The sequence below is a fragment of the Lagopus leucura genome, unplaced genomic scaffold (assembly GCF_019238085.1).
Source record: "Lagopus leucura isolate 7727_CA_CO unplaced genomic scaffold, USGS_WTPT01 Super-Scaffold_797, whole genome shotgun sequence".
Lineage (NCBI taxonomy): Eukaryota > Metazoa > Chordata > Aves > Galliformes > Phasianidae > Lagopus > Lagopus leucura.
Window position 1 is genome coordinate 3961026 of NW_024962259.1, and position 25781 is coordinate 3986806.

The window sequence follows — 25781 nt, forward strand, 5'->3', positions numbered from 1 at the left end:
ACTTGATGAGGGTAAATTCACTTACTGGCAATTTAGAAGAAAGCATGTTGGTGCTATACCAGCTGAAGCCAGATGGTAAGTGAAATTATTAAAATTGTGCACACCACAGATCTCTGAAAAATTGCACTGCTAAAAAAATATCCTAAACATAGATGGGCTTTTAATATAAAGCAATTGGTGTGTAGAGAGCATTTGCAAACAACGCATGGTACAATTGCTACTGTTCAATTGCAATCTTTCCTTTCCAGGTTCAACTGATCCACTACAACCACGAGTTGTACACAAATGTCACAGAAGCTGCAAAGAGTCCTAATGGGTTGGTGGTAGTTTCCATATTTATGAAAGTAAGTATTCAGTGTTGCCAGCATCTAATGTGTAGGTGGTGGACTTGTTCTTCATGAACTGTAAATGCAGAAACTGGACTCCTCATTATGGCACTGCAGTGCCTGGAGGCTCTGATCTGGGATCACAAGACAGCCTCATCCTAGGAACTGAACGTACAGTTCCTGAAAACATAATGGAAAAAAATGAAAAGGGATAAAGAGAGAAAATTAATGATATCATAAAAACCACTCATAAAAGTTTAGTGGCTATGACAAAAGTTATTGATTTCTTTGATTTGGTATTCTTGTATGAAACATGAGATGAATGAGTCAATTAGAAATGAACCTCTCCCAGTAAGTCGAGGCCCTGGGATGGAGGGAATGGGCACAACACAGGTGCAGCTCCAGAAAGGGAATGCTTGTCCGAAAGTTTTGACACTGTAATTTTCTCTTCTTTAGGTATCTGAATCATCAAATCCATTTCTAAATCGTATGCTTAACAGAGACACTATAACAAGAATAACGTATAAAAGTAAGTTTCTTCTCATTCACGATAGCTGTATGCTGCTAGTAGCAAAAGCTGTGCTTAGTGACTCACTGCATCGAGAGATGCCTTGCATTGAGAAACAGTTTACAGGCTTGTATTGCCAGCAAACCTGCACGATAAACTTGGGAACTTGAAAACATCTAATAAGGTCACAAGTTCATTAAATATTTTTGAGCTTCAAAACCTATTTTATGTTTGGACAAACAGTAAATTGATGAAAATATATTTAATAAATATATGTGATAAATTTGCACAGAACACACAGGTAAAACTGCTTATTGTTAGCAGCAGAAGTACCATATATTGCAGCCTGAATTACTCCAATTCAAATTACAACAAAATGCTGCACCGTTGCCTGTTTTAACACGCAGCTGTGGATTCAGTATTCATTAACGCTTTCTTTTTGCACAGAAGAATGCGGTTTCTATTTGGCTATTACTGCATGTAATGGGTATATAAGGAGATCATCAACATAGCATGTATATTTGTTGCACTCGTGTTTGGAAAGCCTTTAACTGATAATGCTCAATACTTCCATGCTAGCATATTAAGTAAGTGGAAAACTGGAGCTTAAGCATCAGTTAAAATCAGGGTAATTCAGAGAAAGACATGAAAAATATACAGACCTCAATGGAATAAATTAAACCTCTATGCTGAAAACATTATTCCTTTGTCAAATAATCACTTGATTGCCAAGCAGCCATAAAGTAAGTACACTAAATGATACCAGATTATGAAAATATCATAGACCAGCATCTAGGAAGAGATATAGAGTTGTTTGTAACTGGAATGAGACTGGGTGTCAGGACTGCAGAGCTTAGTTCTCAGCTCTGTCAGACTTTGCCCAGTTTACATCTTTGTAAATGAAGTGCATCAAACTATATACCCTCCAACAACACATGATGCTCTGAAAGCTTCCCGTCTGCATCTCTAGAGAACTCAAAAATCCATTTAACTCCAACAAGTCACTGAACTTCAGGTTTGCAATGGAAGTGTTTGGAGAGATTTCTGTACACATCCCTGAAGTTCACAGCCTGATTTCTTTGCACTCTACCTTTTCCCCTCCCAGCAGGTAGAACTACAATCCTACAGTGTTCACATCAAGAAAAAATAATACATTTGAGACCTACGTGAGTTGCAAACACGGAATTTTACCCACTAATTCTTGAACAAGAGAGAAGCAGAAAGATTGAGTCTTGCCTATACAACAGAGAATTTGAACAACAGAGCCATTCCAACTGCATTCCAAACTCAGCAGTTCCATGTCCTTTACTATAAACACACACCTGACAGTGGAGCACTAAGAAAGCTCTTTTCTCCCCACATACACACACACCTAGCAGATCTCACAGTCTGAGCAAGGGAAGGCTCCTGCCTAGTTTTTCCCATTACAGCATCTCTGTCCCATGCATTTACACAAGCATCACAGCTTTTCTTGTGTTCCTTGGCCACACAAGCTTTAATAGCTGACCAGTAGAGCAAAGGCTGGGCAAACTGCAGAGATTCAGAGCAGAGGAGAGACCACAGTTATGGATGTGATGCTCCACAGGGCTGAAAGGAACCAGCAGCACCTTTCCCTTGTTGCGTAAATGAGTGTACAGCCATCACCTCCATTGCAGAGCATTTTCCTTTGGCACTGCATTTGTAAGCAGGTGCACCTTCACTCTGGACCTTTCAATGGTTGTTTTGGCACTCGAAGAGAGAACACAATTCCAATCACACTTCATTTAGATTTTCCAAATGAAATTTCACATTGAGGTGAATGCATAACAGATTGCAAAATCAATGAGTACTGGAATAGTTTTAGTTTTTAGCCACTGTTATCCCTAACAGGTGCATCTGCTAAAATGAAATCCTTGGTGGACACGATGGACACAGCATTCTCAGTGCAATGGGTTGCTTGCTGTAGTAACAAGTATCGACCAGAAATTTTTTAGTGTAAACTGGGAGTGTGAGAGTGCTACTGAAAGTAATTGTGTGGTTGTCTTACATGATAGATTATAGCATCATTGCTGAAAACTAGTTTTACTTCTTACATTGCAGGGATTTCTATTCTGCCTTCAGCAACTGGAGGTTTTTAAGCTGTGTTTTACAAGCCCACTCCTGAAGGCAATACTCAGCGTGCTCCCACTGTGCCCAATAGGGGGATGGAGCAAACGAGAACAGGCTCAGAGTCAGCAGAGCTAACAGCATACCTACAGGAGTGATTTTTTTTTTTTTTCTGAAGAAGAATAGCAAAAAAATGAAGGAGTTGTATATCACGCTGCATGAAATGTCCACAGGCAACATGCGTGAAAAGGGGAATTTCTACCCTCAGATATTAGTGGTTAAGTAAAGTGAAGTGGACCCCAATCTACTTTTAAGTAGATTTTAAGTACTTTTTAAGTATTAAGTATTAAGAAAGCACAAAGAATACTCTTTGAACTAGTTGAAACAAGGATTCTTTATTCAGAATCTGTGTGAATCTCTAAAATGGAACATGAAAGCAGTTTTTCTTTAAGTACGATTCTAGGGGGATTTCTTTCAGAACAGCCATGCCCAGTGGTTGCTTATCATTGAAAAGCAGCAACATTTCAGCTTCCCTAAACTCCATACTGAAATTTGGGCTTGTCATTCTCCACAGAAACACCCAAGTATGCTCAGCTAGGCAGAAGAGCTGCAAAATTTTGCATTTTCTCACATTTAATCTTTCACTATAATAGAGATAACAAGTGAATAGAGTATCAGTTTTCACAGATGATTCTGAAGTTTTACATTTCGTATCTCTGGAGATAAGGCTCCTAATTTTCAAAGGGGCACATTTCAGTGGGCTGCCTGAAGAACTGAGCTCCTGCAGCTCCTGCCACGAGCACAACAGCTCGGCCACCACGAGGCCCTGGGGACTGAGCGGGTTCTCTGCGTGAGTCACCGCTGCTCCCAGCTGCATCTGAGCAGCTCCTGAAGGCTGATAAACAGAGAAACTCCAGTGCTGAATTTAATAACTGCAGAGCTCAACATTCTATGCCCTGTATTCTATTTAGAGCTGTACTGTCCCTTTTTGAGTTACCATGATGCAAACTTGGAAATCAAATAGGGCTTTTTAAAATTCAGTTGATGTATTCCCAATTAAGTACTATTTCCTTGAAAAGAACACATTTTTACTGTGAAAGCAGACCTCACACACCTGTTACAAATCTAAGGATGAAAGAGCGCTTCCATTATTAGTTAAGAAAATTGTCAGAGGCCTACATGTAAATGAATTTGAAATCTAAATAAATGTAATTTGTATAGACAGGAGTTCACGAGTTCAGAAATCACCCCAAGGCACACACAGAACAAGAAAAACAGTGTGAGCTGTGGAGAGGAATGATGCTGAGAATCTAATAAAGGCTGCACAGGTCTACCAAAGAAGTTTATTACTGGCAAGAGATCACACTGTTTTCAACCATTTTGATCACACGCCTGCAATAAATATCATCAAAAGAGACAACACATCTAAGTGCAGCCTAGTATTAATGCAACCCCCACACCCAGTTCTTTTTCAGTTCCAGTACAGATTATTTATTTTAAATCAAGATGTGGGAAGAGGGAAAGAACAGAGCTGTTCATGGGAAAAATGATAACCAAATGCCTACTCTGAGGTCTCCTCAAGGCATTCCCACTGAGCTGTCTGACTTCCACAGGAATAGTGGAAAAGCCCACACACAGGATGAATTAATAGTGCTTTTTCTTGGCCAAACACTTATTTCATTCATACCCATCTTCCTTGTTTCCTGAAGTGATATTTTCTCCTCTAGTTTCTCTTTAATTACTACTGATGGATTTTGACACACAGTCCACCAACTCTCCTTAAACACACTCCAAGCGAACACAGAAGCAACGAATCAAATTTGAAGCAACTCCATTGCTGGATGCTGATGAGGAAGATGGCTACACAAAGAGCACTGCATATTTTGCAGATCCTCAGTATGTAAACAAGGCAACCTAGCAGTTGAAGCAGAATTCAGTAAGGCTACAAGCAACACATCCCCTGACTTTCAGAGCAACAGCACACATTGGACTTGCCTGGATGACTGGGAATTCCATGCCCCACATTGCACCCACACTGCTAGAAGCCACAGTACAGCATATCCATAGGCAAGTTAGCAGCTCACATCAAAATAACACATTCTCTATTAACGCCATGCAAGGCAACTCCAAAATCCCCACGATTACCTGCATTAATGCCAGCAATAAATCAGTTTCTGTATCTATTATAAATAACCCTATCGCTAATAATCTGTGCGCTTTTCTGAACACAAATTAGCCAACTGGAGTGTGGCATGCACAAAAAATACACATCATCAGTATCCCTTCTCTGCATTAAACTTAAGTTAGCTTTCCATCTCCTAAAAAATAATTCAGGGCAAATTCAACCCTGTTAAAACCATTTTAGTCCCACTGAAGGCAATGTGAATGTAACAAAGCGGATTTGGTCCTTAGGGCTTGAAACTATCAATTTGGATGGACTTCTTGGCACTCGCAGCCAACATATACCACCCTCCACGGTTCGTAAATGAACAGGAGGTTCACGTGGGAATGGGAAAGAAGTGTGATGATTCACGGAAAGCAGGCACTGGCTTGAAAAAATGGATTCACTCTCTTCTCATGTAATTCTAGCAAAATTACTGCTGCACTGCAAATAATGTTTATAATGAACAGGACACAGGTGCATTCAGTCATCTCTAGCTGTTAAAATTCAACAGCATTTTGGCTTCATAATACCATAGCAATGGTTTTGCACTTTCAAGTGGAAAACTGGGGGGCTAAAAAACAGCTTGTAGATCCCAGGCCATGAGGCAGTGAAGGCTAAGCATTTTTACAAAGATAACAGTCACCTAAAACACTGAGAAGCACAGTCTCCTCTGAAGCTCCAGCTACTTGGAAAAGCAGTTTTCCTGGGAAGACAAGAAGGTGGCAGAGAGCTGCGTTGGTAACAACTATCAAAGGACGTGCCAAGATTTTTATTCCTCAAATAACAAATACATTTGTAATACCAAACACCTGTAAGGTACTGGCCAACAGGACGCAGATCTGACACCCTCGTCTTGGCCTTTAGCCGATGCTGTAGTCACTTGCACCCTGGGAGCAGCATGGTGAGCACATATGTCAAAATACAAATAAAACAAATCACATTTGCTTTGCCTGGGTACTTCGATCTTTCTGTTGCCAGTACAGTAGTTCTCTTTTTTTCCCATTAGATAATATGGGGCAAACATTCTAATCGCCTAAGTTTTGTCCTTCAGCTATATGTTAAACTGTAGTTAAATTACTCCTGTTTTTTAGATCTTACATGCTTTCTTAATCATTCATATTTCTTTCTATGCTTTCATTTAAAAACTTCTTTTCCCAATGGCCAAGAAATTATCAGCTTTTTTTAACAATAAAAACAGTTTACATTTAAAACGTAGAAAACATCAGAGAATCAAGCAAGAACGCCTAAACAATTGGTATTGACTGAAAAGATGTACTTTCTACATGTTTCTTTAGACTGAACAGGAATCTTCTACTTTATTTTTACATCCTTGTATTCAATTCAAATCAATGCAAATTACTCTGTGTATTGAAAAGGGAACTGCCTAAATATGCAGCTTTCCTTGCCCACATTTTACTCACTCTGCAAATGAACCATACTGAACACCACACACAAGTGAAGACATGCACAGAGATTTCACAGCATTGCTCCCTGCAACCAGCACAGCTTTCTCTGAGCACAAATCTATCAACAGTTAAATGCAATCCCTGCGTATTTCCTATGAAGGAACTCCTGTTGCCTCGGCTCTGGCTTTGACAGTACTGCAAAAATATTAGAGGTCCAGCATGACAAAAGGGAAATGTACAGATAATAAAACAGGCTGAGGAATTTTGATGACATGAGATCTGTCCCTACCTCATTTTATTTTGGTAGCTGTTCACGGACTGAATTCTGTTACACACGGGTACTTCATTAATTCCCAGAGAGGCTCATGATATCAAAGCAAGGCCCACAGTAAGCTGCTTTCCAGCACACTTTCCCACCCTGGCGTTAGCACTCACAGTGAGCTAGCAGCACATCCGCCCCCACTGCACACATGAAAGGCCATCAGGCTTCAGCGAGCAGGTTTATTATCATGCATTAACCTCAACTTCAACTTCTTCCTCTGGCAGAAGGGCAATTAAGTTTTAACACTCACTGTTCAACACAAGTCCTTAGGAAGGCCAAAATTGTTAATCTCTCCAAAATATGGTAAGTTTTCTCCAAAGACTGCTGCACTTGAATCAATAACCTCAAGAAGTTTTTATCCGCTTCTTAAATGAGGTTCAGAGTTTCACAGTGAATACTTGAGCTGAATTCCCAGGGAAGGTGCGCACTGTCACCAAGGAGAAAAAGCCAAACCAAGATTACTTCTTCTTAACCTAAGTGCTGTGACATGGTCGTTGCACTTCCCGTATCAGTAAGCTAGAGTTGATGTTCTGAAGTAAGGATTGCAAACGCTGTTTTTTTCCCCCTCAAAAACATGGCTTTATTTTTTTTTCTTCTCTTAATTCTGCAGATGATGCATACTTACTACAGGGGCTTAACATTGAGGAGCTTTACCCAGAGACCTCTAGTTTCATTACATATGATGGGTCAATGACAATTCCACCCTGCTACGAAACAGCAAGCTGGATAATAATGAACAAACCCGTCTACATAACAAGAATGCAGGTAATAATAATAATAAATATACAAATACTTGATCTAGTCTAGGTACAAGAGTAGAATATTTGAAATACATTGCTAGTTTTACATACAAAACTAGATTCAATGTTTTGCTGCATGGATCTCTGCTTGCAATTGCTACAGCTTACAAAAGCAATGAAGAGCATTTTTTTCAAAATTGATTTATTTATTTAGAACTACCAAAATAGTTGCACATACACACACTCTGAGATGGGCTCCGCTCACCGTGAGAGTTTGAACCAAATGATCCAAAGGTCTCTCCTGGTAAGATACTTCACGATTCTGGGAATAAATGCATACGGATTCTAAACAAATACAGTAAAGTTGTACAAAAATAACTGAGGAAGTTTAACCTCTACTTCAGTTTCCTACTCAAAGTTCGAAAGATTTTTGTTGAATTAATGAATATTCTTGTAGCACAGTAACTGCAAGAACCATTGCCGTCTGACTGCAGAAGAAACAGTTTGATCTCAAGTTGGCTCTTTCAACCCACCTTTCGCTTACAAATCACTGAAACTGTTTAACTTTGATTTCCTAAGTAGTATATTTAATAGTGTTGTATGTTCTTTAATTACAAGAAAGACCAAAACTAAAAATCCTTGTTTTGTATTTTGTACAGATGCATTCCTTACGACTGCTAAGCCAGAATCAGCCATCACAGATTTTTCTGAGCATGAGCGACAATTTCAGACCAGTCCAGCCCCTCAACAATCGATGTATCCGAACTAATATCAACTTTAGTTTACAGGGAAAAGATTGTCCAAACAATAGAGCACAGAAACTACAGTATAGAGGTACGTTCTACCTCCAGAACAACCCTTGCTTTACTTACACTGAGCTCCTTTCTCTGGGAAATTCAAGCACATAAGAAAGTCTACAAATAAACACAAATGAAACAGCAGACCTGGGGGAATAGTAGTATGAGTCCAAGATTGCATATTTGACTGGAAGAGGAAATTTGCCCAGAAACATCCATGAAAAGCCATGATAAAAGTCATTGTGGGACATCTGATATTTTTCATAAGCAGATGGCACAGGCCTTCAGCTTTCTAGCCTCATTTTAAAGTCTTAGAAAGATATTTTATTCTGCTGGAAAGAAAAAGGGGGATGAGCTAGTCCTGATGACAGCTGATCTCAAACAAAAGAATAAATTTCACTTTGGAGGTGCACTGCCATAACTAATATCCAAATTGGAAAGTTTTTTTATTAGGGAATGAACACCAAACAAATGAACCAACCCAGTCTCATGCTGGTAACATCTTACACTGCCACAGCTCGGGGCTCACTTCTGAGCTGGATTGCATCTTACACACCTTCTAGTCCGTGTACATACAGTTATACCACTTACAAGACAGTGTCAAAGTTCCTTCTTGACTAAATATTATGGTTATGCTGAAGGGTGGATAAGAACACATTCAACAGCACGGTCAATGATTGAGTTACAATACCGCTAAAAAAATAATCATACAGACGCAGTACTTTCCCAAGAAAAGGAGAAAACTGAGCCTGGCTTTTCCAGGATGTTATAGGTGTTAAAAGATGTTTTAAGTTCATCCAATTTCATTTCTGAGGTTTATTAAAGCATAATTGTTTTTGTTTTGTTTCTTTTTCAGTAAATGAATGGCTCCTCAAGTAAGACAGAGCAGGCAGAACCCATAACCTCAGTGGAATGCTACTACTGTGATTGACATAATCTAGAATGCACCCAAACTCACTTTCTTTGGGTTCGTGACAGCATGTGCAAGCATGCTGTAGGAATAAAGCTGCCATGTTGGAAACTCAACTTAAAATTCATTCATATGATTGGTGGTAATTAAAAAAAAATAAAAAGACAGTATTACAGTAAATGTGATTACAATTTTGATACAGTTTTCCTGAACTAATTTAGCATCACACACACACAAAAAAAAAAAAAAAAAAAAAAAAAGAAAAAAAGACTTTTCCGCCTTTGTATATATGAAATTTTTCCTCGTCCCCCCCCCCCCCCTCCGTCAAACTTAAAGAAAAAAGAGAAAAAAGGTGGCTTGGTGCAGCATCAAAGTGGAGTTGTGTTCTGTGTGCCAAGTAATCCTTGGAAAGCTCTCATTATTTCACTATCATTTAAGGATACTGACAAGACAGAACAAGAAGATTGTAGAGCAAACTTATTTCTAGATTATGATCCTTCTGTTCATTTAATTAAAAAAGGGACAGACAGAGATAAGTATTGTAAATAGATCACTGCAGAATACAAAGGAAATTTAAATATTTCCCTCTGTCACATATCTGTAGTAGGATTTGCCAAAATCAGAATTGATCCATTTTCTGTTTCTTGTTTTACAACAGGTCATACGTTGTGTTGGTTACTAATAACAACTCAATAAATGTGTTTAACAAATTAATTTAGTAAACTTGCTTTGGTTTACTTTTTTCCTTTCTGAAATAACAAGCCTCTAAGTATTTGTGGCTGCACTGTTTGTGTTTCTGTTGACTTTCTCTTTTTTTTTTTTTTTTTAATTTCATTTATTTGTTTGCAGCCAATTTAAGCCAGATAATGGCAATTGTGAATGCAGTTAAATCCAGTATAACTTCAACTCTGGTCAATCATTAACAGAAGGCTGGGTTCAGAAACAGATCACAGTTGAAACATCTCCGTTTCAAATTGTCATTTTCCCTGTTCAATTCATTATAGTGACAAACAAATTTAAATTGGTGGTGGAAGCAGATATTTTTCTTTACAGATGAAGCAGGAGCTGACCAAGTAAAAGGGAATGCCTTTTTTCTTGTTTATAATGGTCATTCACTGTGTTTGGTTACTGTCAAGAACTAAATAAATGTGTTTAACAAGTTCACATGCTGCATGTTTGGCCTTCTTGCACATTGAGAAGTTTTGAATTGTTTCTTTCTCTGGAGAGTGAGCAGACTGCATGTTACCCAGCTCCTAATGCTTACTTTGTCATGCATGACAACGTGTAGAAGTTAGCAGAAAAGATTACGAAGCTAGAAAGGACCATACAGGAACTATGAATCATTCATACCAAATGGAAAAATACACACTACAAGAAGTTTGAGAAGACGAAACACAATAAAGAATGTAGAGACCCAATCCACACTGGAGACCAACTACCTGTAACGTGACATAGCATTTCATCTTTGGCCAAAGCAAACAGCATGGACAGCATCAGACTGGAAACTCGAGAGACTGTTGATGAGAGCTGGGAAAGACTGAAGAACTAAAAGCTGTGATGTCATCAGTGGCACAAAAGGAAAAGGTATCAGGAGGGCACCGTTCAGTTGTTCAGTGAAAGATGCAGAGGAATCACCAGGTGGGACGTGGCACACTGATGTCAAACATGCAGAAGGGTTTTGGGCTTACGACCTTGGTCCAGGATCCTGCTAACACAGATGTAGCACCTGCTCCCTAACTTACTTCTGTCTGAGCAGCTCAAATTAATTACATATACAAGCTTAACAGTGCGTAGTGATCTGAGAAGTTCACTAAACCACCACAGAAATGCTAAAACTACCTATTGCAATGCAGACTAGCTTTGTTGAATTCTGCAGCTGAAATAAAGCATAATTACTACCTCCAATTTACCTAGCTAATGGAGAAGAATACCACGAACCACATGCAATATCTTTAAAATGTCTTTTAAACTTGTGGTATTGGGATTGTTTCCATGACTTGTTTGACTGGTTGTGGGTTTTGTTTGGTTGCTTTTGTAGGCTCTATTGTTGTTTTATTTTATTAAGCTTCTCCTGAAATCGTTAAGGTTACACAGAGAAGTTACAGAGAGCATAAAGTCCACAATGGCTCAAACTATATTTCTGGACCAGTAGCAGACAATTGTTGATCCAACTATGTCAGTGACAGAAGGTAGGGAAGATAAGCAAGGCCACCATTATAAAACTTTCAGTAATAAAACCTACATGCTACTTTAGTAAAAGCTGGTTGAAGGGATTTAAGAAGAGAGAGATATGATAGAAGAGACTAGTCCTAAAGAAGGAGTCATGCTGTGCTTTGGATTAGGTGAGGCTGCAGTATAGAAACCCTGCAAATAGAGAAACATGACAATCGTGCTGGGACGTTGCAAACACATTTGTCAACATTCCCAAGTCCATTTTGTGAACTAATAACTCCAGCTTGCCATGATTCGTTTGGGTGTTTGTTTTATTGCAGTAGAAATAGACCAAACCAAAGTTTAGAATTAAATATCTTGCACGCACCTCAGATTTAAGTAGCACTTGTATCTAAACATGCAGTTTTCAGTTTTTCAAATCAAACACTTGCCTCCATATGAAGACAGTGAGCATCCAAAGAAAGCCACACAAAGCTCTTTACAAAGACTTTAATCAAAAAAGTGAAGAATCTGTATCAAACAACTGGCACAAACAATGTTCTGGTATCCAGAATCTGTGCAGCACAGCAACAGATTCAAGCTTCTGACTTGAGTGTTTTCTACCCATGCTGCCCATGAAAAGCCCAGCTATACATGAAGCCAGTGCACAGCTTTGTGGTATGAGCTGGATTTGTGCTGTCATGGCTTCAGTACTAGCAGAGTCTGAGCCACCCAGACTACAAACAAGATTCTTCACTTGTGATAAGGCTCAAAACACACATGTGCTATCTGGTAAGGAATAAAAACCTGGCAGCCATCCTTGAAAGAAAGTCACCAGCACAGGCAGGACCACGTTGCCATGCCATGATGGTGACAGGCATTAAGAAACACAACCCTGAGAGGGACTTGTCAAAGTTGATCTACCACAGTTATGGATGTAATATCAAGCCAGGCACCAAACTTGAAAAGCTCACTTGACAATTATGAAAAAGAGAACAACATTGACAACTGTTGCTCACATGGCATCAGCTTGTTGGGCAGCTCAGATTCCATGCCCCTGGTGGAGGTGGGCTACCAGCAGCCATCATTTTCAGTACTTTGCGTCCAACAGTGTTTCAAAATATAGGATTTCTCAAAACACCTGATCCTAATTGAAACAACACAGAAAAACTTAGATAGTGGAGCTCGTACTTCAGAGTTCTTCCTGCTTCTGACACAACCTGCTGTTAGTTTCCCTGTTTTGGTTTTCCAGGGGTTTTATATATCCTGCTATTTCCCATGTGTGCCTTAAAATTACCTTGCTGAGGATAAGCTAAGAAACAGACCTTATTTCACCCGAGAAGCCAAGATCAGAAGCAAATAGAATGGTTCCAATATTTAAGATCTCACATACAGCAGGTGCTTCCAGGATCCAAACTTCCCTAAAAGTCAAGAATTGGAAGGCAAACTGTCTTTTATTCTAAGTATATTCTATTATTATATGTGTTATTTATACACCAAATACTGAAGATGCAGCAAAGAGGCAGATATTTTGCATGTTCTCTATTACAGCTCACAGCTTAAAGTCCTGGATGCCATCCAAAAAAACCCCAGATGTTTTTCCTGTAATCAAAACAGTGCATCTTCTTCAAGGAGATCAGCCATAACTTTTCCATGGTTTAATTTATTTTTCTATTAGACTTTAATACCTGGATGCAATGGCTGACAAAGCATAGAGACTCTGCTGTAAGAAAGGCTGATTTACTACTAAATGGTTTGCCACAGTTCTCAGCAGCATACTGCAAAATTATTCAGGGGTCTGTTTGCATGGTGAAAAGCAAGAACCACCTATAATTTGAAACTTGATGCAGGCAAACATTTTCTGTTTCCTGCAGTGTTAGGCTTCTACTCCGGTAACTAAAAATGCATCTAAGTTAGCCAATAGAGAACAACAGGAAAACAGATCTTGTATGGGGAAATAACCCTTAGCATTTAAATAGAACAAGAAGTCCTTAAAGGAACTACCAGGGGAAACGACAAGCTGAGTTCAGGTAGATACTCCTTCCTCAAGGGAAGGAAGAGCTGGAGTTAAAAGTAAACCTGAGCCAAAGATACTGCTGCAAGATGCCATCGCTACCCCAAATTAACAATACAAACTTCAGCCTTGTGTAACTATTTCCATGCAGATGCAACTGACACCCAGGAAAAAAAAAAAATCTCATTTTTTGAGACTATTTGCACGCAGAGCACATGTTCAGACATCACACACACATCATGTATGCGCTTGATCAAGGAAAAGCAACGCTGAGTCACATCCACAACACCCCTTCTGATTCCTCTGCTCCTTCCTGGACGTGCCCCTGCAGTGCTGTAGCAGGTGATTTTGTCTAGCACTCTGCCAAGATATCAGAGGCCACCAGAAATACCTCATGCTGTGCTTTCCTTACTCTCCTGCTGCACACATATGCTTCGGTTGAGACTTTCTGAAATACAATCTATGTTCAAAGGGCAAAGCAGTCCTCACTCTTCTGTTCTACTGGTGGTAATATTAGCTGCAGAAAAGAGATCAGGCAAAAATAATGAAGGGTGACTTAATTATGAGCCACTGAAAATACAAGTGTTGAACTTTGACCTGCCTGCACTGAGGTTGTGTCTTTCAAGGGCACAAAAAATGGATTGCTGACACTACCTGTAAATTGCTTCCAAATGCAAGGAGGTTCCGAATTCTTTAAGATGATTCAAGGTTTACTCCAGATGGTTCTGTTCTATCTTAACAGTGTTTCCCTGTGGGGGCAGGGGAGAAGTGAGGCCAGTGAGACCACCACCCAAGAAATTCAGCTGTCTTTGAGGCAAAATTAAAGCTTTGTTTAAGAAGCCTTATTCAGCTAAGCCTAAGGGTCCTCTGGCAGCAGTCACACATCTTATGAGGTAAAGAAAAATCCCTTAAGCTAAAATCTTTTGGCATACTGAACTATGCAACAGCAGAAAAAAAAAAGAGAAAAAGGACAGGAATGAGCTGTGAACCAAATGAAAAGGATTAACAATGACAAAAATGGTAGGGACCCTCCAACACTTGACTGTGAATTGATCAAGTCCCCAGCAAAATATTTGAATAAAAAGTACTATAAAAATCAAGAAAGCTATAAAAATTCCTTTTTTTTTTTTCTCCTCATTCTCTCCTCACTAAGGGTGAAAGAATGGAAAAGAAACAAGCCTGAAATTCTCCATGCAGTACTAAGCAAGTTCATCATAAAATTGATGAGTAAATCAAAACGAAAAGAGCAAAGAGGTGGCATTTATGTTATGTATCCACACAACTGACCACTTGATAACAAACTTCTATAGTAATATCAGTTTAGAAATAAGGCCTGAACAACTTGTGAGTAACTGCTGAATTTACCTTGTGAAAGATGCGATTGCACCTTAGTATACATGGTAAAAAGTCAAAATGTGTCAACGTGATGAGGAAAAACATTAATTATTCAAACTGACAAATTTTGTGAAGGAATGTTAAGACAACACAGCATCACAGTTACAATAGCAAAAATAACGAATACTGGAGGATCACAATGGAGAAAAAAGACTTTTTCTGTCCATCCTGAATTTCTCCCTGTACAATACAATAGAGCAGCAAGCCGATTTCAGCTGCCTTCTTTCAGGCATCATTTAAAAATAGACAGCAATATGAATAATAGTGACGTTTTGAGACATTCACCACAAACTTTTGCCACGCTGAAGGTCTCATTCATTAAGCATTTATATCCACACAGTATAGCTGCAGAAAAAACTGCCAGAAATGGAACTCCACTGACAACCATTTCACCCAAATGCTGTCCTCATTCCTCCAATACAGATGGTCAGGCTGAAATTCTTGTATTAAGTAATTGAAATTCTGTCATATTGTAAAGCAGCAGGAAGAGGAACCATTCTACGTGGCCACTCATTACAGCATATAAACTAATTAAACTAAGCATCCTCCTTTTAGACCTAATCGATCTAATCGAAAGTTACAGACCAACAAGACTGTGGCTCTTATAAGCTTTGGCAAATCCCAGCCTCACTGCATCATTCAGAATCCATACAACAAAGCAGTTAATTCTCATCCCTAAGTTCTGGCAATAGGCTTTTCTCCTATCTCCTTATAGCTTGGAGCTTGTATAAAACTAAAACTGTCTTCATATGACACACAACCTCAGGTGAGAATGGGAATACCAGAGCACATAGCTGCTACCCTAAGTAATATTGCTTTAAAGGCTCTTCATTGATTTGAGTTGAAACATTAATGCAATGCTGCCTTCCACCGGGCTGACCCAGGACATATAAAGACCTATTAGCCTCATCTTTTAAGAACAAAAAAAAAATCAAATTAAATAGAAAAAGGTCAGCCCACAAAAGCAGATACAACACTGCCTGGATTTTCACTGCGGATGTAAACATTACATATGGAAAATGGCAAGATAATTCTCCGTGCAAGGATTTGCATCGTTACACAGCAAGCTACCAGCTGACCCTTGTGACTGGAGTTCAGGATTGCTATGCTTTTGTACGAGTTACACATCACAGGGGGCTCATCTGCACAGGCCGGTCCCTGAGGCTGCAAGCCTGAAAGCAAGCAAGTCCCCAGCACCCCGCTGCATGGCCACAAATGTATTGAAAAGCTGATACATGGGCTGTCATGGCTCACTGTGCTGCCGTACACCTACACGTATACATATATTCAAGCAAAGCAACAGATGTCACTGACTTATCAGGGAGCAAGGCTGAGAGCACACAGCACTACTTCTGCTCCCTGTGAATCCACACCTCAACATCATCCATGGAAGATTTCATCACACAGCTGTCAGCTACACCGGAGCAGCACACACACAAAGCCATGGCCTGCCTGTGCTGCTGCCCACACTGCTGCAGGTACCGTGCACCAGAAAACCAGCCTGGCCTTTCTCACCTCTCTGTTCAAACCTGAAGTAACTGCGCTCAGTAATGCCAAAACTGTCAGTGCTTTGTTTACACCTAAGTGATGATGCACTGTGATCTGAAAAGGACTGTGTGATGCTGCTACCCACACATAACGGATAAGAAATAAACTTCTAAGGACAGGAATGAGGCTGGACTGTTTAGCTGTACAGGAAGGCGGTCATATGCACAATGGTATCAAACTCATCATTCCCAAAGCAAAACCACTGAAAGGATGAACACAAATCAAGAACTTCTCCAAACTACAGCTTTAAAACGCATTTTCTGTTAATAGAACTTACCCTGATTTACTAAACAGAGTGAGGAACAGCGTTCCCTACAAGCAGCTCCACAAACATCACGAAATGACTAACAAGAGACCCAGCAATGGAATCTAGCTGCTTTTACAGTCTGGCTTTTGTCACTGTGAATCAGAAGATATTCTGAAATGGGAATAGAGCATGGTGAGCGATGGTGGTAGGCCAAAGCTGGTAAGCAAACCCTCTGCATTACTTGAGTGGGTATCACATGTTGGAAAAAAAATAATCAGAAGAGACTGACTTCACGTTGTTTCTCTTAATGAAAGTTTTTGTGCCAGTCAATCAATGTTAACATCAGCATTTTTTTGGAAGCTGCAGTACCCTGTAACATTCATTAGCGATGTCATAAGCATCCCATAACATATGGTGCCTCAAATCCAATTACTTTTCTGTTCAAACCGTGACCTTGAGCAGGTTTTTAAGAGAAAAATTAGCACAGAAACAAAGCCTCTTTCACTTTATTATAGCTTAGTGGCAAATGACTGAAATTCAGGATTGTGATGTGTTTTGCTTGCTTTTTCCATCCATTCTTTTCCAACTTCAAAAAGTTATGAAGACAAATTTATTTAAAAAGAAGCACTGGTGGCAACACCTACCAAATTCATTTGCGCATTTAAATGTACTCATACGAATTAGTATTTTTGAAGTATTTCAACCAAACATTGGCTATGATTGGCCTGAAATTCCTCCGCCTGGGAGGCTGATGCTGAAGATCCCTCTCTGCTTTGCAGCCTGGAGCTCAAATTCCTCTCTGCATTGTGGTAGCCTCGTAACTCAGCCTAGGAGCAGCTCACACTGAGCAGGCTTTCCTCAGTATAGCTGCTCACTTCCTATTATTTCTCAGTATCAGTCTTGATCTGTTCATGCAAAAATGAACAGAAAAAAAAAAAAAAAAAAGAGTACTTCCAGGGCCATTATTTAGGTCCTACACCTGATTAATTCAAATAAACAAAGATAACACTTCCTCAGTATTTTACAGTGCATTTGAAAGCACTAAATTCACAGAGGGATTATTTGTTAATGCTTTCTGGATGAAGCTTTTCTTCTGAAAACTGTATCCTCAGTATTTTGGAACTGGAACTCCAGTGGTACATCGCTTATGAAATATTTTATTTGGATGCATTTTATGTCAAATGCATTGTGCCTCCAGTAAATAAGTTCTTCATAATATAAATAATGTCTTATTGGAACTTCTCTATTTGCCATAAGAATGGGGATATCACCATGCTGCTACAAAAATATGTTAAAAAATTACTGGTCACAGACAACATGCTGTTACTTGTTATCCTTTCCCCATTTCTTCCTAAAGCAGATTGCATTGGTACCATATAAACACCCTGGCCTTTAATGTACAACTAAATCTGGGGCAATTACTGAAGTTACCATCATTCTTCATCAAGCTTTGCTTCGATGTCCCCAATCATTCTTGTATTTCAATGCATTAAAGGATGATTACATTTAATCTATCCCTATTTACCACGTGCAGTCACTGGAAATCAAGTTCACTTCAAATATATTTTCTCATTGAGATTTGGAAAAGCTAGCAGAAAAAATAAATGCCGGAGCTATATTGACACAGATAAATACACTAACATAAATCTCTGCTTCCCTTTTTAATGTGCAGGAGAATATTAATTGAAGGTACTAATTCATGAAAACATTCATAATTTTTCTCTTACCCTCAAAATAATCTACAAGCTACAGAAAGATCAAACACAAGTAATATTCTAGAAAAATGTTGATTAAAATCCATAAAAACAATGCAGAGTACATACTGTTAAAAAACTGGAAGAGCTGACTTGTCTTAACACACATCACTATTTTTTTTTATGGGAATAAGAGCCCAATGGGAGAAGCCATCTTAAAATACTCATTCAGAATGTTATTTATAACATGAACTGAGCAGAGTGAGAAGCTGACAGCACAGCAATAGGAAACATGGTCATTAAAAAAAAGCAATCCTCTTTCCAGGACTTCCCCACAGCCTGGGAGTTGTGAAACTTTTGTTCCATCAAACCCCGTAATTGCAGTCTGCAACAAATCAATGCCCCCTCTTTATGTCTCTGTGCACACAATAAATGCAATAGAAAACATCAGCACAGTAGAGAAGAGTTGGTGCAAGAACAACCACATAAACAATTCAGATACTGCAGTAATGAAAGCTCTTATGGAGTGTCGGGGAGATTAACAGCGCACAAAAAATACCTCCAGGGAGATAAGACAAACCTAATCCCAATTCCATGCCACAAGGAATTTAATCCCCATCCAACTGCACAAGAACTTGCTTTATCTACATAGCCAGCAAGATCTGAGCTATCAAACTGCAGTCAGCAACACTCAAATAACAGCAAGCATTTACTTCGTGGGGTAAATTTCCCTAAAGCCTTGGAAATGATACACCACCCTTTTTAGGTGAGGCATGGCAGCTGAGGCATGGTATTTGGTAGCTCTGCACCAGCCTTGGAAGCAGCCACTCCGGCCAACAAGTTCCACGGCTCATTTCCATTTCACTTCAGTGCCCGTATATTTTCTCTGCATCTCCTGCCACTCTCACCTCAGTGATCACAAAGATAATGATCACAAAGATAAGCATGCCAAAAAACTTGCTGAGCAAGAACAGAGTTTAAAAAAATATCAAAGCATACCAAGGCCTGTTCCATCAAACTTCAGAAAAGGCTTCCTTAAAACCCACCAAACGTGAAGGAAATGTGAGAGACACTCCAGATCCCACCAGAAGGAGATGCCACAATTACATTCATTCATTCAGTAGAAAATTTTCTTCTCCTTGCATATTCTAATTTGCTTCTTAATTCCTTCCAAGTAAAGTATGTTTACTTCCATAACTTTTCATATCATTCAAGACCAACAGGTCTGTATAAAGCTCACCAAGTTACTTCCCTGTGCTTTCAGCACTATACAAGTTAAAACCGACCACAGATTTTTCTTAAGACTGAGTGCTTATTCACTAAGGAAACAACAGGGAGCTAATAGCGTTAGAAGGGAGATGCCAGCTCTTCTCTCCCCCATCACTGCAAACGTTTCACCATACATACACTCAGTGCGCCATACGTGCAGCAGCCGCTGATGTCCTGACTGTTAGAAGGATCCATATATCACAGCTGTGGCATACAAATGCTACTGTCTTCATCTCAGGCTTTTGGAGCCCTGAGGATTTTCATTTTTTAGGTTGGTACTGTAATTTCTCATGTTGTCAGTTCCAAACACGTGTATTGACAGGACTGCCAAGAAGATGCCTTTCATGCGTTTATTTTCTCTCCCTCGGTTATTCAAAGCTTTTCAAATAATGAGAAAAATTATTTATCCCTTAGGATGTAAATAAACTCAATGCAGACAATGCATTTAAACTCTTGTTACAGTACAACGCACGATGTTCTCTTCCAATGAAGTTTCATTTTTAAAAGGGCTCATTAGCATTCAAATTAAATCCACCTTTCTGGTCCAGGACAGAGGCAAATCTCCATGGACTTTTTTTTTTTTTTTAACTAGATAACTGCCTATACATCTACACCAAAATTCAAATTTGGTATTAAAAACTTATTTAGCACTGTTAGTTAAGTATTCTTTAGCACAAATATTGTTATAATGCAAAATACTATGGGTCTCTAGAGCTCTAGACTATGGGTCTCTAGAGAATCTCTAGAGCAAAAAAATATGCATTGCCCCCTTCCTTTCAACAGCTAATAAACATGAATTTACAAGACATTTCCCAAAAATCTCTTCAAACTAAGAAGCATTCCCATATATAACCTTAGCTGAGAAATTGCCTTCACAGAGCTGACAGAGACATATGCAGTACGACACCCAGGTATCTGAGAGAGAACTGTAAAATGATTAATGGGGAAAGAGAACAACAATTTAATAACAAAATGGCTTTTTAGCTCAAACCAAATTGGTCACGATGACTACAAAACACTCAATTTGTTAATGATCCCAATCCCCTTGATTAGACATTATTTAGCAATATCAAAAATCTCTCCGGGATGAGACTTCACACTTAATCAGATCTTCCCATTTTCTGTTTCTTTTCGATAACATGTGGTAGTTCTGACACAAAACAGTTTTCACTGAATAGCTTTTCTCAGTCTAAGACTAAACCTACTGTAAGAAATGTTTCTTGAAATCTGACTTCTATTTTCATGAAAAAACATCAGCTCTGGAGAACACAGAGAATATATACTGCTTCATGGAATTCAGTAATCAGCACAGGACTCTGTAAAGGAAAATCTGCAGAGTTACTGAGGATAGTTTCTGACCATTTAAAGCCAGCCATGGTAGGCTTGTACATGTATGTGGTGCAAATTTTGCCACAGACGGCTGCGTTTGTAAGAAACAAGTTACTGATACTTATGGAGGAATTTCCAATACATCATAAGCACCAGGTGACAAAGTTTTTAAGTTTTTTCTCTTTAGAAGACAATGGACACCTGCTTTTGAGTTTGACTAAATGCACCAAATTCAATGGGAATGATTCTGCTCAGATGCTTCCCAGTCCAGCTGAAATGATGTTTCTGAACACCTCCCAAAGTCCATATTTTGCTCACAGCAAATGAGCATTTTGATCAAAACATATTGTCTACGTTGCTTAAAAACAAAAATTTCCTCACACATGAAAAAACCAACATCTTAGAGGTCTCCATCTCTTGCCAGTTGTGACACACGTAGGAGAGTTTTGTGGATGTAATTGCAGTAAAGTTACAGTGGTTGATCCAATTTTGAAAGGGAAGAGGGTCAGAGCTGGGCAGTACACTTGGATCAACATCTGCCAGATATGCTTCTTTTTTGATTAAAAATCCCTGCAGTCTAAGCTAACCCAACATGTCTTAGTTAAAAATAAGATAAAATATTCCTTAAAATTACATCTGTTGCTGTCTCAATCCCCTCCTTTCTTGATGACAGCATGCATGTGAGAAGGATTTCCATGCTCACAGCATAGAGGAAGGAACTGATGTTTCAATTAAGGTTTTAAAATCTTGTCTCCAGAGAAGCTCAAATCTCTGTTACTAATATGTTTTTTTTCCACACACACTGAAGGCATGATCAGTCTGACCTTCAATCTTCTCCATTCAGCTAGAAGGCAAAACACGTATATTGGTCAAATATTTACAGTGTATAATAACAGATTTTTAATGCAAGGGCAAACAGCAAAGTCACACACAGAAAATTCAGCCAGTTCTTTGTAATGCCAGAGGCACGGTGGCTGTGGCTGATTCACAAGATCTCAACTCTCTTTAATCGAAAGGTTACCCTGAATACCAGTATTAATGCTTGCATTAAATTAATTCACTGTCTACATTAAAGCCATGGCAAACAAATCCATAGCAAATAATGGCCTGTTCAGCTACATCTTTACCATACCAGACAGCTTGGTTTTCAGGTTGGTGAGGTTTTTGTTTGTTTGGGGGACATTGTTTATTCTTACTGTTTTTTGGAAAAATACAAGTTTGAATGATTCCACTTTGTATCTGTGTTAGAGAAAACCTTTCAAAACCTTTCAATTAAAAAGGGAACAGCAGGATTGTGAGGTACAAAAAAAAAAAAAAGAAAAGAAAAGCTGGGGAATTCCTAGGGAGCAAGTAAGTTGACAAATGTAGCCTTGTTCATTGTTCCTCTCTGCAGGTACATGATATTGGCAAGGCTGTAATTACACATCTACCAGCAGCAGCACAAAACATTTAATTATATTTCTGACATTTATTTCCATACCCTCTGCTTCCCTCAAGTGCTAGATATAATCACCCTGCTGGACTCCAACCTGCTCTGAATCACGGGCTCGACATGGTGTATCACTTCATTTATATTAGTCAGGAAATCCATAGCAAAGTTGGAAGTACCAAGCAGCCCTCCAGCACATCTTTGTCTTTCTGTACTCAGGCACTCACCTGGATGCCATTAAAACATCACATGATCTGCTGCAAGCACAGCATTTCTACCCAGAGCATCCTCAGTACTCACCCTCCTGGATTAGAGCTGAGCACCTTGGCTCTCCCAGCATAAACGACCAGATTACTTTCATGGGTACAGAAGCATCCTTTTGTCCAATGGGTTGGAGCTTCTCATACGCTAAGAAGCCCTGGGCTCTCAATCCTTTGAATCAATAGAAGTCATGCTCAAGGTTTCCACTGAAAACAAACCTTTCACATAGTTTAACTTACAAATATTTATCCATTATTTAAAGAGAATCAAAGGGGAAAAAAAATACACAGCAGTTCTCTCAAATACTTAAAACTCTAGAAGAAAGCACTACTTTCATGCAATCCTTATGCGAGTAGTGACCGAGGAGACAGAAGGGTGTGCTGGTTTAGAAGTGTAAACAGTGTACTATCACTAAACAAGTTTTACTCTCAAACCCCGCTCCAGTTTGATGCTGTTATCCTGTTTCACTTGCCAATTACAAGATTTTTCCAAGAGGGTTTTCAAATACAAATATTATTGAATTAAGTGCAACTTCGCAACATCCTCAGGTGTAGTCCTTCCTACAAGAGGATATTCTATTGTTTCAGCATTTCCAAAATACGCATGAATATATCAGCACGTTTTATTAAACAGAAAGCCTCATGAAGTTACTATGGCAATTGACTTCAAGTTTTCTCTTAGTTGCTGCAGGGCAGTAATGATTTAGTATGTATTAGCTTGACATTCAGCTGTTCCAAAAGCTACTAAAGAGGAAAACTGGTATTCTTCTTCAGTATGAAATCATGTGGGGCGCCATAATAGAGCTCATGGCATCACTTAAATGAATGAGAACACCAGCAGTGCAACAAGTCTGCATAAATTACTGCACCAAGGTGGATGGTGTATTGTCAGTACATCTGTCTCAACAGCATAATATTAAAATTCACCATACGGTAACATATGACACGTCTTAAATTAAATACACGTTGTTTTTCCCTACAACTTATTTGTTAAATATTCATCACGCTTGTTTTCTATAGAATAAATCATGCAAGCAGTTAAGCAGAATGGTTTGCTAGGATTTTTGATAGCCATCTGGCTTCAAAATAGTAGCACTGGTACAGAAATTGTATTGCTAAAACTACTGTGTGCAACGATCATTTAAGTAACATATGCTTATACATTCCTACCCTTATTTGCAGTTCATCCTAAATAGCCCAGATACGGAGGTGAGGGAAAAAAAAAAAAAAGGGGGGTCTAAGAAAAACCCACAAGCCCAGTGAAAGTTCAGTGGCACTGTGGCAGTATATTCCAACAAACTCCATGGTGCTGCGATCCAAACAAGTCCCACAAAAACACTTAACTGTGTTCATAACTTGACAAGTTATCGGCACCATTTGTATATCAGCGTGCTTGAAATTGTTTATGAGCAAAAATGGGTACAAGATAATAAACGTGTAGATCCGCACACTAGAACAAGGCAATTAATTTATAAAGTAGCTTCTACAGCAAGGGAAGTAAAACTATATTGCTGCAAAGGGGAATTTACACTGCTTAGGAATAATTCAAACCCTAGCTTTCTGTTGTATGTAATAAGTTTCAGCGGTGGTGTTTGTCCGTTTACAATAAACATATAGATTGCAAGTCTGCACATTTAAACATGACTTCATAATTTAAGCAGCATACGTTTTGTTGTTTTTTATGCAGAGCAGGAGATGTGAAGGGGTGGAGGCTGATCACATTTCATTGTCAGTCATCAGGGTACACGTTTTAGCTCTTAATAGCTCAACAAGTATAGCATTCCTGGATTCTATTTTTCTTCTCCTTCACCTGGATCTCTCTTGCTCTATGCTGGTACACAAGTATCGCTTTAGTTACAGCATAGACCTGGCCCCATTTGAGCTCATCTGGTTTCAGTGCAAAAATGTTGCAAACACCTGAAGATGCACAATGCAGTGTTAAAATTACAGGCAGCTTTCAACTTTGATTACAGCCTTTTTCCTGTTACATTCTCCACAAACTGCTAATTCGTTCCCAGACCCTAATGCATGAAGATACATTTGTGAGACAAGCAAATTAGATAAGCAAACCACGTGAAAACACATTCATCAAGAAGTATTTATCTAGCTGTAATCTGGCTCCTCCTCAAGTAAATGCTTCTTCTGGCACAAAACGTGGAGTAAAATGAGCATGGAAGCAAAATAACAGAAGTGCCACCTACAGTATTTTACAGGATTCATGAAACTACAGCTTTAGTAAGTTAACAAACAGTACATACACTGGTTTGCTCAATTATGAATGTTATATGATGAGACTAAATGGAGAATACTCATTTTCCACTTCTACTGAGGACTTGGCTCTTTCTCACGTTACTTCAGACTGAAATAACAAGAGTCAACATTGATATAAACAGACAAAACAAGAAAGGCTGAGCAATGCTATCTAAAAAAATATAAGATGCTTGATACCTGTAAAGAATTCCCACTGATAGAATCTCTTACATCAAATGCTGGGACAAGGTAAATATTTGTATTAAATCCTAATCTGTAATATCCTTCAGTGTCTCATTACACTTCCTTCAACAAATGCTAAAGGTGCTTCGAGCGTCATTTCAGAAGCATTTCAGTGCTCCTTGGCACCCTGCTATCAGCTCTGAAACAAATTGATGTGACAGTATATTTTAAATACAACACAATTTTTCCCTGAAAGCTTTTACTGCTAACCATAAATGGTTGGAAAATAAGACTACATCTAGAAAATGCCAGGAGGACGTGACAATGGTGATGGAAAACAAAACAGGAAAGAAAAAACAAGAGACTTCTTGAAAAATGCCAAATCTTTTAAAGAATTTCTTATTTTGCAAGCATCTCCTACTGCTGTGTTCAGAAGTTCAGTGCATCAAGCACTTGGTTTTGTTACAGTAGGGAAAATCCATCTTCCAGATGAGAATGCCATACAGCGGGGTCATGAGATCTTAATATTTGTCAGGTGCTCTGAACTTCTCAATTCAAATGCTTCATGTAAGCACTAAGTCATAGACAGAGAATCACTTGTTTTTTCTTGTAGTAAAGCCAAGGAGTCACGACCTTTTGTAGCATCTCTAGGTGGTACCAAAGGTGGCATCATATATTTTCCAGTAAAAGCTTAGGCTCTGACATGCAGTTAAAAAAAATAAATAAATCACTGCAGCTAAAAAATTCATTTCAA

General features: G+C 38.9%; 1 protein-coding gene across 1 annotated transcript in view; it reads left to right on the forward strand.

Annotated features, from left to right (window-relative positions):
- CA10 (carbonic anhydrase 10) overlaps window positions 1–9324 on the forward strand; it is a 152998-nt gene extending 143674 nt beyond the window's left edge. The window contains exons 5-9 of the mRNA XM_042865248.1: window positions 249–344; window positions 783–855; window positions 7422–7576; window positions 8211–8385; window positions 9205–9324. Of these exons, the coding sequence (XP_042721182.1) occupies window positions 249–344; window positions 783–855; window positions 7422–7576; window positions 8211–8385; window positions 9205–9227 (522 nt within the window). The 3' untranslated portion in view covers window positions 9228–9324. The remainder of the gene's footprint in view (window positions 1–248; window positions 345–782; window positions 856–7421; window positions 7577–8210; window positions 8386–9204) is intronic.
- The last annotated feature ends 16457 nt before the right edge of the window (window positions 9325–25781 follow it).